The 11,989-nt window shown below is 42.5% G+C and overlaps 1 protein-coding gene across 1 annotated transcript in view; it reads left to right on the forward strand.

Annotated features, from left to right (window-relative positions):
• LOC309881246 (vesicle-associated membrane protein 2-like) overlaps positions 1–11,989 on the forward strand; it is a 46,915-nt gene that overhangs the window by 22,682 nt on the left and 12,244 nt on the right. Inside the window, exons 2-3 of the mRNA XM_082766989.1 lie at positions 8,438–8,552; positions 11,759–11,917. Coding sequence (XP_082623115.1) covers positions 8,438–8,552; positions 11,759–11,917 — 274 coding nt within the window. The remainder of the gene's footprint in view (positions 1–8,437; positions 8,553–11,758; positions 11,918–11,989) is intronic.

Consider the following 11,989-nt stretch of genomic DNA (forward strand, 5'->3'; position numbering starts at 1 on the left):
AAAACCACCAGCAATTATACTTTCAGTGTATTTATCACTTTATTCTTGAGTTGTTTCAGCCATAGCCCAGTAAGACACTGAGTGAAGCATCATTCTGTTAGGTTTCATCCTTCCCGCAGCCTAGTGTGCTTTGGGGATTTTCTTCTTTAATCCAGTGTTGTTTCAGTTTGCAACTAGTTTTTCTCTTTCCTTACAGTCAGATCAGTAACCTAGCAGGAGGAAAATAAAGGCTTTGTGTTATCCAGGATTTGATTTCTCTCCTGAAGCTTTTCTTTGTGTTTTTTTTTTTGTTTTGTTTTGTTTTTTGTTTTTTTGTTTTTTGTTTTGGGTGCGTGTGTATGTGTTTTGTTTGTTTTGCCCTCTTTTTGAGGGTGGTGTCTGTTTTTGAATGCCCAGTACAAGCACTCTTCTATTTATAAACTAAAATTCCTAGGGAGAAAAATGCAACTCTTCCTTGACGGTTGGTCTTAGTTTTCTTTTTCCAGGTGTATCAAGTAACATCACCACGCAAGACAGAGTTGTCAGGGATAGAGCAGAAGGCTCCATCGGCTCAAAGGGGACAGGTTAAGAATCAAACACGAGGTGCTGACGGAGCATAAGGAACTTTAACTAGAATCTGGTACTTTTTGTAGCAGCACGTTCATTTATGTATACCTTATGAGCAAACAATGAGAGTTAACCCTTTTCGAAGGAAAAAAAATAATGGCTAAAGATGCTGTTCAGTGTAGGGAAATTACCTCAAAAGGAGGTTGTTTATTTTGGAGTTGTTCAGCTATTTCAGTACTCTCTATATAAGTATATAGATTTACAGCCCTTGTAGCTGTGAAAAAAAACCACATACCTAATGTGATCAGAGATTACCCAGATCTGTAACTAGCCTGATGCAGAGGTTTGCTGGGGCAAGGCCCCCACTGATCTGGGCAGGGCAGCAGTGAGGCCGTGCTGGCAGGAGGTGAGCAGGCTCCATCCTGCAGTGGGGTGCACTGTAATATGTGTGAGGCTGGGGGAGCCTTCAGTGCTGCCACTGCTTTTGGAGAGGCAAATGCTAAAGTATAAAAACATAACTAATAGTGGTGCTTAGAAAACCCGTATCACAGTGTGGTTAGAGCCAGGGTCAGCACAGTTCCTAACTGCAGACTGAGTGCTCTTTTAAATGGACCAGATGGGCTACAGGTTGTAACAGTGAGTGTAGCTGGCTGGATGCTTCGTTAGTTCCAAATGTTTTTGTTGAAACCTTCTTTTGTCCATCTAAGGGTGAAGAGAGTGGTCAGCTGGGATCTAAAGACATGACAGAATTAGTCTGTGTGCAGGTACTTTTGGGGTGGGTGATCACTTAACGCTAACATATGTTTGATAGTTGGCATCAGTGTTGTTCTGAATTTCAATTCGTGAACCTACAATGTGTCCAACGCCACCCTGAGTCACCTCACCCTTAATCATCCTTCAAGCAAATCCGTCAGACTACTCTGCAAAGCGTGGTCAGTGGTAAACACATGATTCAATATCCCCACACTGTGTTGACTTTATCTTAAGCCACAGCCTTTGCAGAAGATGACAGCAAGGGAAAGAAGAATCTAAACAAATCTGGAGCGCTGATATTTCAGAAGAGGAATCCTGACTTGTGTTGCTTTTCTGACTAACAGAAACCCCGCCTGAGTCACCACAACTGGCTGTTGTGAAGACTGTGATTTAGGGAAATTATGGAAATAATGCTACTCTTTCTGGCAAATTCTTTGTCACAAAAATTATTCAGCTGAACTAATTGGTGTAATTTAGGATTCAGGTGCTTTGGGCCTTGTAAGTAATACTTATTTGGCTTGAACAGAAGATACTGGAGAAGATAAATCAGTCAGTCATTACTAGCATAACAAGTGATGATCAAATTAAAGATGATGTCTTAGGTTCCTCTATTTTTCCTCTGTGTGCATATTTAGCACACCAGATGGTCAATACAGTCATAATAAACTGGTGGGAATATTTAATTAAATGTGTTCTCAGGACATTAAATGTAGGGCATTATTCTTTGGCTGATGAGCAGAGTAAATATTTTGTAATAACGGCGAGTCCTTGTAGAATATTGCTGGTAGTAGATGAAAATCACATTTGGGAACAGAAGCGTGTTCAAAGCAGAACTTTCTTCACAAAATTAAGACATCTCAAAATGCTAATTCCTTTTATATGTGATTTTTTTTTTCCTACCACCAATTCACTATTACTCATTACGACCCAATTATTACATTGCATGAGAAATCACTTTAAAATTGATAGAGAATGCAATGAGTTGAAATTAAAGTCTGTAGTCATTTAATTGGCAATAGTCACATTTTTACTGAACACTGAAGGTCTCTGACGGAGCACTGAAAAGCAGAACGAAGAACATCATCTCTGTTACAACTGTGAGTGTTCCCTGGTACTGAAGGAAGCCTGTTTGGTCTTGTTGGGAGTAAGTTGTGCTCCCTCTGTGAAACCTCACAGGACAGAAAACTCCTTTCTTTCCATCCCCAGCTATGCAGCTGTCCATCAGCCCAGCAGTGACACTCCCCTGTTAACAGTATAATTTTCACTCTAACCAGCTTTATAATATCATGACCTTCTTTCCTCCCATAGAGCAGCTTTGTTTGCCTGTGAAAGTGAGATTAGTAGAATGAAAGCAAAGATAAAATTAGCTTGAAGCAGAGAATAGTAACTTGAGAGGGGAAGATCAACTAGAAACCTGAAATACTACAGTTAGTGGGCAACAGAACTGAAAGAAGTCCCTTGTTGAGAGTGCATCTATCTCAGAACTAAGTGGGTTGTGATCTCTAACCGGGGTTTACTTTTGAAGAGTCCTTTCACCTGACAGGCAGAGAACATGATTATCAACCTGTAAGATGGCTGGAAACCTAATCCTGAAGGACGCTTATTTTTCAGTTGTTGGAAGTGTCCTTTATCTGGACATCTCCTGACATTAGTGTGTGGTTTTGAAAGAGTTACAGGACCTGCCATCTGACACCATCACATTTTGCTATGGGAAAAGCAAAAATTTTGGCAGGAGGTATTGGGATAGATAGCACTTGATTTCTAGACATACATGATCCCAAACAGGATCATGAGAACCCATCCACAACTATGCTATCCCTGTATCATTGTTAAGTTTGTACAGTTAGGCACACAGCGCTGAAAGGCCCAAAACTTCAAGGAGTTTAGATATTAAATGTGCCAATTCCTTTGAGAGATGGCATGTAAGAAGGCTAGAACAGAATTTTACTCTGTCCTCTTTGGTTAGGCTATGCTTTTTGGGACTGTGTCAAACTGCACTTAGCTAAACTGATTAGAAATCATTTGTGCTGGTGTTGGCTAAACTGACCTGCTGCAGAAATAAGGTCCCATTTGGAAGAATCCAATTATCAGTACACTGGAAACCAGCAAATCCCTCCAGAAAGCAGAAAACTGTTAAGTATTGTCAGTAAAAGTTCTCCCTTGCAAATCAACAGTAGAAAAATTGTTTACTGCAAAAAAAAAAAAAAAAATGTATTGCTGCACTGTTGCATTGTTTTGCATTGCTCAAAATTAAGAGCCACCCCCCAGTGCTGCAGAGCTCCTTTATTTCCGTATAAATCCTCCCTGTCTCAAAGCTTTCAGAGGTATCTAAATTCACAGATGAACGCTCTCTGTACCAGGGACAATTGTGAGCCTTTTTTCTTTTTTTCTCCAGTTACTGTTAAGTCCTGGATCTTGACTGGCATGCTTAGTCACTAAAATAGTGTCTGAATTTGCACTTGTAGCTGGTTTTAATTGTTGGTTTAGAGTTAAGTCTCAACAGTGCAATTCTAAGGAAGTGTTCTGATTTTTTTTATTATTATTGTTTTACTATTAAATACAGTTTGTATGTTTTTTAGTGCCTTTGGAACCACAGACTGTCAAACCTCACTTAAACAGTCATGCGCAGGTGGATAGATTGATTTTTAAAGGGTCCAAATGCAAGAACAGTCTTAAATGTACCGAAGTTTGGCTAGTTACAGTGACAAATATTGGCTAGTTACAGGGAGAGGGTTTGAGGAAAGAGAAGTCAGACTGGGATTCATAGAAAATTGCCTCCTCGCTTTCACTTTTTACAGGGCTCATGAGCCAAACCTGCTGCTGCATGGTTCCCTGCCCCCTCCCCTGAGCCCTGCCAGCTGATACAGCTGTCTGATAGCATTTGCGTTCCCCTTGCTGTAACCTTTAACTATGCGAGTCTTTCAGTCTTTAAGTATGAGAGGTTGAAGATGATTCCTGCTCTTAGAAATGCATTTGTGAGCTTTGGTTAGGAGCCAGTGGCTGAAGAAGAGGGCAGCAGGAGGATGGCAAGGGTGAGGCCTAGGCTGCCAGGCCTTCCTGGGACACAGCACGTCACCTCTCTCCCTCGGTTTCCCAGACGTGTGCAGGAATAACAGCTTTTCCTTAGCTTATCGCGATGTTGTTAGGATAAAGACTTTGACGGGACTAGGTCCCACAGCTGAGGTTTTAACCAAGCACAAGTTGCTGAAGACAGCTGTCAAGGTCCTAATGTGAACTACACCAAAGCATCTCTCATGCAGCCATGCTGATGGCTTAGCATCTTCCTGGCATTTGCTTTGTGCATCTCCCTTAGTCTGACCAACAAAATTCTCCTACACAGCTCACACAGATGATCCAAGATGTAGTATGTGTCAGGCAAATATTCCCAGACGTTAGATACGTGGTCATCCTTAATGGTCTTTCACCGAGTGCTGAAATGGAAAACAGTAATGCCAGATACCCCCAGTTCTCTCTTCGTTAGAGCTGCAGCTCCCTTTTCCTGTTAGAGCTAAGTAGTAAACCACTTCCAAAATATGCAGGTGAGATATCTGTTAGTCGTGATTTTGACCTAACAGCTTCAGACCCAGCAAGCAACCAAAAGAACTGGGAAGTCTGAGTCAGCTGAGACCATTTTACTGAATCACTAGGACAGCTCCCAAATGTTTCCTCCTAGGTGGCTGTGTACATGCACGGATGCAGCACCTGCTTTCAATCAGTGAGACTGCTCATGTGCTAACTGGCATGCTGGGGAGCAAGGACACAGCTGATGTTGCATAAAGAACGACCTAACTGCTCCAAGCACGCAGGGCTGTCCTCAGGCGTGCTGAACCTGCTGGAGGTCTTTAAAAGATGTTTGGATGTAGAGCTTACTGATGTGGTTTAGTGGAGGACACGTTAGTGTTAGCTCAGAGGTTGGACTCAGTGATCTTGGAGGTCTTCTCCAACCTAGATGATTCTGTGGTATTGCTTCTTTGTCACTTGTCGCTCTCCTAGAGTGTAATACAGAGCTCTGCAACACTGCTTGCAATTTAAGAAGATTTGCTAGGGATTTATACCCCTTTTTCACTGACAATAATAGAGCATTATTTCTTGCAAAATAAATTTGACCTGTTCCTGACAGTGAGATTCTCAGCATCAGTGATAACTATATTTACTCCCTTGTAAAAAAATTAGTACACAGGTCTGAAGGCTAAGGGCCCAGTGACAGGGTTTTTATATGGATTTTGCATTCTTTTATAGCTCCTAAAATTCAGGCCAAGCCACAAGAAGTAAGACTTTGAAGTACAAGAAGCATCTCTACTTTAAAAGAAATCCTAACATAGCATTAATGTTTTGCATAAATTCGTTTGAGTAATGCTTCCAAGAAATTATAAGTTGATGTGACACAGCACAGAGGCAATAATAGCACAATGTAAATGTAGGTTGGACTTTCATTCTACCATTTTTGCACCAGAATATCACAAAGAACATTGTTGCTTTCCAATGCCTTAAGTCTTCGCTTCCGTCTGTATTAGAAAATGTAGGTTCAAAGACAAACTCTTAACAAATACCCTGTGGGACTGGAGCCATGGTAGCTCATAGAAGTACCGTCTTCTGCTGCTGCCGCCCTGCTGGGATCCTTTCTGCAGAGCTCAAACACTGACAGGGCTGAGCCAGAAGCATGGAGACCCTCAGTCCTGCTCTGAAGTGCCCTGGGAGGCTGGGAGAAGGACGTGATGCAGGTACTTTTGTCCCTGTTTCACCTCTTTTGGATGTTATGTGCTGCCTAATCATGTGAGAGGGCTTATGCCTTGTTAACCCGCAAGACCCGCTGGTGGCGTTAGCTGCCTTCCTACAGCATGGCTGGGAACCTGCACTGGATGCTGTGCCTCTTCTGCTTGCTCACTGCTCTGACCCCAAAGCCCTGGGTCAGGCAGGCGCTGGTGTTCTGTAAAGAGAGCACGACTCCAGGGACGAAAGGTTGGGGAAGGGTGCATCTGCTCTGTAGGCAGCATCCAGCCCTGGCTGCTCCTGTATTAGATTTTGCGTAATTGACTAAGATGTGGTTGTTAATTACAAGCTTGCTGTACCTTAGCATAAAGATTGTCATCTCTCTCTGGTAGTTAGAGTAGCTACATGTAGCTGGATCATAAAGGCAGCTGTAAAAGCAACCATTGCCGATACCATTCCTTGCTTGTGCAGGGAGCAGAGCAACCCCAGGAAAAATAGGTTAAACTAAATTAGATGGCAGCAAGGAGCTGCGAGAGAACAAACTGGGAAGTGTCTACTTTATGCCAAATCATTTTAAGGACAGCCAGGGAAACACACACACACAAAAAGATGAAAATTGGTCTCCAGGATGCTGGTAGTATGTAACAGAGGTCCTCTCTTGTGCTAACATTTGTAGTAGTGAGAAATATGACAGTGCTTCCCCAGAAAAATACCTGCTTATGTTGACTGGGGAAAAGCCTGTCTATTTCTTTGACAGCAAAGAAATTTCACAATTTCAATTTTAGATCAGTTGTTCTGATCTGAACAGTTCTAGGAATTGCTTTTGAAGTTACTAATGCTCCAGGTGTGATCTTGTTTGGCGTTATTTGGGCTTGTGTATGTGATGGTCAGATTTTGATCCTTTGTGACGACCGTGTAAACTCAGAATAAATTCTGCTGAGATCCTGGCCCACGGTCCTTCAGTGGTGTAATTCTGTTGCAGGTGGCAACAGCATCTGGTCTTTTATGTTTTTAATAGGAGCAGTGAAGTCCTCAAGGTGTAAGCAATTTCTGTACAGCTCAAATTCTTTTCTTTCATCTACAGCTTGACAATGCCATTCTCACCCGCAGCTTAAAAAAGAAATGTGAGATGCAGCAGTGCTCCAGGTCTGCCAACAGCAGCTTCATCGCTGGGAGTCGGTGTGAGGGTCCCAGTTATCTGTAGGGATCTCAGCCCACAGGCAGTGCTGTCAAACTGAATTTTGCAGCTTTAGGTACATTTGGGGAACAAACTTTAGGTGCCTCTAGGCACTTTGACTGTGTCTTAATGGGGCCATAATTCCAGCAGCATTAATCAGACCCCAGGGTGTAAAAGAGAATGATTCATAGAGAAACACTGTGTTCTCTCGGTCTGTCGATGTGGGAAGGCATTGGTAATGCAGGAGTGGGATTTCTGATATTTTTCAGTCCACATGCTTAAGGGATTTCCTCTGCAGCTCCAGGAAGGGTTTTATTTCCCTGCAGGAAGAGGTGGCAGGGGTCCCTTGAAAGGAAAGGGAAGGTTTCACACACTGCAAGTGAGGGTGTGAAGAAGGACAGGCTGAGGCTGACGGACCCTGTTCAGGCCAGCAAGGTGACGTGCCTGCACAAGCTCATGCACTGGCATAGACCTGAACCCCTGTTGCATTTCGAGGGGCTTTCACTCTGTCTTCTGTTATTTTAAAGCAAGCCTGGGGGAAACTGATGTTGATGCTTAAGAGTGGAGCTGATGCTTAGATCAGGGCTCTGTTCAAAGCATTGCTACAAATATTCATCTGGGGTCCATTGCAGGTGTTGAAGCCTGGCCAGCTGCTCAGAGGGGGCATTTGAGGACCATCAGTGGGGTGTTTAAACATTGCTGAGTGCCGGAGATGACTAACCCCATGCAGTGTGATTCTTGCCCCCACTTCCTCCTCCATTTCTCTCTCTTCTCCTTTGTTTATCTTTACTTGGTTAGGTTCCAGCACGACATCAAGGAGCAGGGGAGCCCGTCTTTCAGCATGCTGAAGAGGAAGACAGGCTTGCAGCCCTCGCTCCCATAATATCAACACAAAATACCTGGACAAAAGTCTGTTTTCTTAGTGGGATATAAGCTCTGCCCTGCTAGCCAGGGCCGTGATCAGATTGGTCCTTGGACTAACTTAGGGTAGATGATCAGAACTGCTTGCTTTTTAAAGAGGCAGCAAGGGAGGGGAGGAGTTTGATACGGACCCAACAAGAAATAGCGTGCAAACTAATTGCAGAGTAGGATGGAGTGGGACATCAGGGCTGTGATGCAGGAATGGAAGGCTGTCAGACAATGGACAACTCCTTTTAAAGGAGACACAAACCTTTGACTTGCTCCAGAAGAGAGTAGTGAACAGGTGAAGATGGATTCGGTCACTTTTTATGTTCTCTCTTTTGGATCTAGGTCTGCTCCAGCTCCTCCTACCCAAGGTGCCACCAGTGCTGGGGCTGTAGGGCCACCTCCTGCCAATGTGGCAAGCAGCAAACGGCTGCAGCAGACACAAGCCCGGGTGGATGAGGTAAGTCGCTCTGTGTGATTTGTTGCTCACCAGAGGGGTGGTGTTGTGATTTCTTTTTCTTTAAGATGCTTGCCTCACTAGCTATCCTGCTTATCTGAAGATGGTGGGTCTAGGAAATGAGGGTTTCCAAAGGATGGCATTTCTGAGGAGGCAGACAGTGCAGGAGGTATTCTGAGTGTGAACGTTCTTGTACTGGTAACACTTCCGCAGCATGAGTATGGACATCGGTGCTGATTCAGGAATTCATCACAGATAGTCACATTAGGAGGAGATGTCATAGTGAATCAGCTCTTTTAACGTGTTCCTGCATTCCTAAATTTTGGATACTAATCTCACAGGCTGTTTTATAGAGACAAACCACTGGCCTCTTGTAGATACATGCAAGCTATGAGTGCTCTACAGGTGAGGGCTTTTTTTATTAGTCAGAGGTGTAATGATTAATCATCAAAATTTATCCCGAAAGAAAGGCACCCACACATGACATCACAACAACATCTTCAACAAGTGCTCACTCCTTCTGAATGGTCCTGGAGGAACATGTGCCTGTTCCAGCATGGATTCTTAAATTCTTGTAGTATACAGAAAATCCCTGACACCTTGGCTGTAATGCCAACATCCACCTAACTGCCGTGGTAATGGGAGTGACCGAGCACACTGCTGCTCATGGGTGTATCCTGAGTGTAACAGGGGTACAGCAGCAGCTGTAGCGTCCTTGCACACTTACTGTGCACATTTGTGTGCTGGTTACTTAGTACAGAGTTTTGCTAAACCCCTACAAAGACTTAAGTACTTAATTACTGCCCATGTGGAAATGGCCAGGGCCTGTGTGATTCTTTTATACAAAGTCAGTAAAATAAAAACTAGAAAATAGCTGTTTACCAGCAAAAAGGTCGCTTTTCAAAAGCTCTAGGTATACTGTAAAAGACCTCACAACATCCAACTCAAATGCCTTTCTTAAGATGAATTAAATACACCTGTCAGATTGAGGTTTGTCTCTTTGAGAACTTTTCTTTGCTGAAACCTGAACCAGGGTCTTTCTGGCCTCTCTTTTGCTGATGCTTTGAGCTGATCACAAGAACATCCTCTGTCTGCAGAAATATCTAGGCCTGGTTCTTTCATTATCACTGATTTTCACATCACTGTAACTTCATTGATGTTAATGGAGTGTCTCTTGCAGCAGGGAAAGGAGCATTACACTTCAGCTTCTGTCTTGGGTCAGAATAATGAAATAAACTTCTTGTACTGAATGTATTACTTCATAATGGTGCTGTAATTGTTTATGTGAGCTACAGTAAAAGTATTTGTCCCTAGAAGATGAAAAATAATTGCTCATTATTACTTAAAAGGAGTAATGCAGGTCAGACATGTAGGGCTCTTCAAGCACATCAAAGGAGATGGCTCCAGTGAGCCCCCACTTTCTGTCTGAGATATTCCATAGTCTGATAATTCTCACTGAAGCCCATGCAAGTTCTTGTGAAGCATGATGGAGTCATTTTGTCAGGAACTCTCACCCAGTAGGAGAGGAGAATGTGTAGCTCTTGGACTTGAGGATTATGCAGGTGGTAATTAGCATCCACATTTTCTTCAGCTCCAGTTTGAGAGGGAGGTGGAGGTTGGTATGGGGTAGTTTTGAGTGGCTATCGCACGTCCAGCAGATATTGCTTAATAGGGAACGGACAATTAATGGACAATTAAATCACAGCATGAGACTAGCCAAGGGAGACAAACACTATTGGTCTTTCAGTCCTGTGAAGGCCCTGGGGCTTACAGCACAGAAGGCTCTGTCTGATCTGCTAAGCGTTCCTCTGAGCGTCCCTACTAGATCTTTCCTGGTCGTTTTTCTTTCATGTCTTGTGGGAAAGCAATCTGTAGGTGGCAGCAAACACCAGGGCAGAGCACCACATTGCTCCGGCTACCCTTTTGCTCCATCTGCTGTGGTGCACAGCACTTCAGATCCCAAAGCAAACCTCAAAGCTCATGATTTTGCTTAAAAGCAAATTTTTGGCATTATTAAAATGATTTGCAGTCCTCTGAATTCTGCATTTCAGCTGTATTTTGCTGGGTTTTCCCCTGTAATTTCTCCAGGCATCCTAGAGCTTATTTTCTAAGGCTTGCTTTTAGGCTAGACAAACATTTACTTATTTGACAAAAACGCAGTCTTGGATGAACAAATGTTCACAGCATTCATGTTAAATTCAATAAATAGTTCTGGCCAAAAAAGGAGAGAAGTGGTAGGAAATTTTTACAGTATTTTGTTTCAGCATTTTCAAATAGTTCAAAATTTTTACTATGATACATTGTATGAAGACAAAACTTAACTAAATACCAGCTGAGATTTATTTATTTATTTTTAATTTGATATGAAATTAAATGCCTAGAAGGTTTTGGTTTGGAAAAGTAATTAAGAAAATTTCAGTTGACCAAAACATTTTATTTTCTTTTAAGTTTGGTGGATAAAGGAAACAAATCTGAGACTGGTGTACCGTCTAACATTTCTGTTACAATTTATGAGTTTGTACAGGATTTCTCATTAGGATTATTGGCTTTCTGGAAGAGGATCTTTCTCCAGCACAATGTATAAAATATATGCATGCATAGGCCATACTTTCTGTGTACTGGATGTGCACATTTTTTTCCATCGATGGGACGTGAGTTCCCTGTTACCCTTCAGGCTGAATTTTGTCTCTTGTGTGAGGAAAAACATGCCTCTCTCAGAATGAGCAGATTTCTTGGTCAGGAAATACATATTGTTCCTCTTAGAATGGCCTTTACCTAGTCAACTTCTCTAGTTCAGATAAGGAAATTATATTAAATGCATAACGAAAATAATGGCTTGTGTTTAGTGATGACTGGACAATTTTCAACCAAACTGTAGTAGAGGTACTGGTCTCTATCAGTTTTTTTGTACTTATAGTGAAACACTTATTTGCATGCTAAAGGAAATCAAAAGCTTTAATTAAACTAATTACTGTATTTCATAATTTTTTACTTTTATTTTTTTAACCCTTAAGGCCATCTGGGCACAGTTTAGCTGTGTTTATCTTGTTCTCAGTGTGTCTGTTTTCATAGCATGGTGTCAGAGCTCTGTCCAAGCACTTACCATCACATGGCAAAATGGCAAAAGACGGGTTTCACTATGATATAATTCGGAGTGTGAATGTATGGGTGACCTTTGGCTTTTCTAACGTGGGGCTATACCTTTGCAGGTGGTCGATATCATGAGAATGAACGTGGACAAGGTGCTAGAAAGAGACCAGAAGTTGTCAGAGCTTGACAACCGGGCAGATGCATTGCAAGCAGGTGCCTCACAGTTTGAAACCAGTGCAGCAAAACTGAAGAGAAAATATTGGTGGAAAAATTGCAAGGTAAGGAGTACAAAGATCTCCTGTTAAGAATAGCTTCATGGCAGGCATCATGTATTGGGACTTTGATTCTAG

This window comes from Aythya marila (genome assembly GCF_965140915.1).
Source record: "Aythya marila genome assembly, chromosome: 9".
NCBI lineage: Eukaryota > Metazoa > Chordata > Aves > Anseriformes > Anatidae > Aythya > Aythya marila.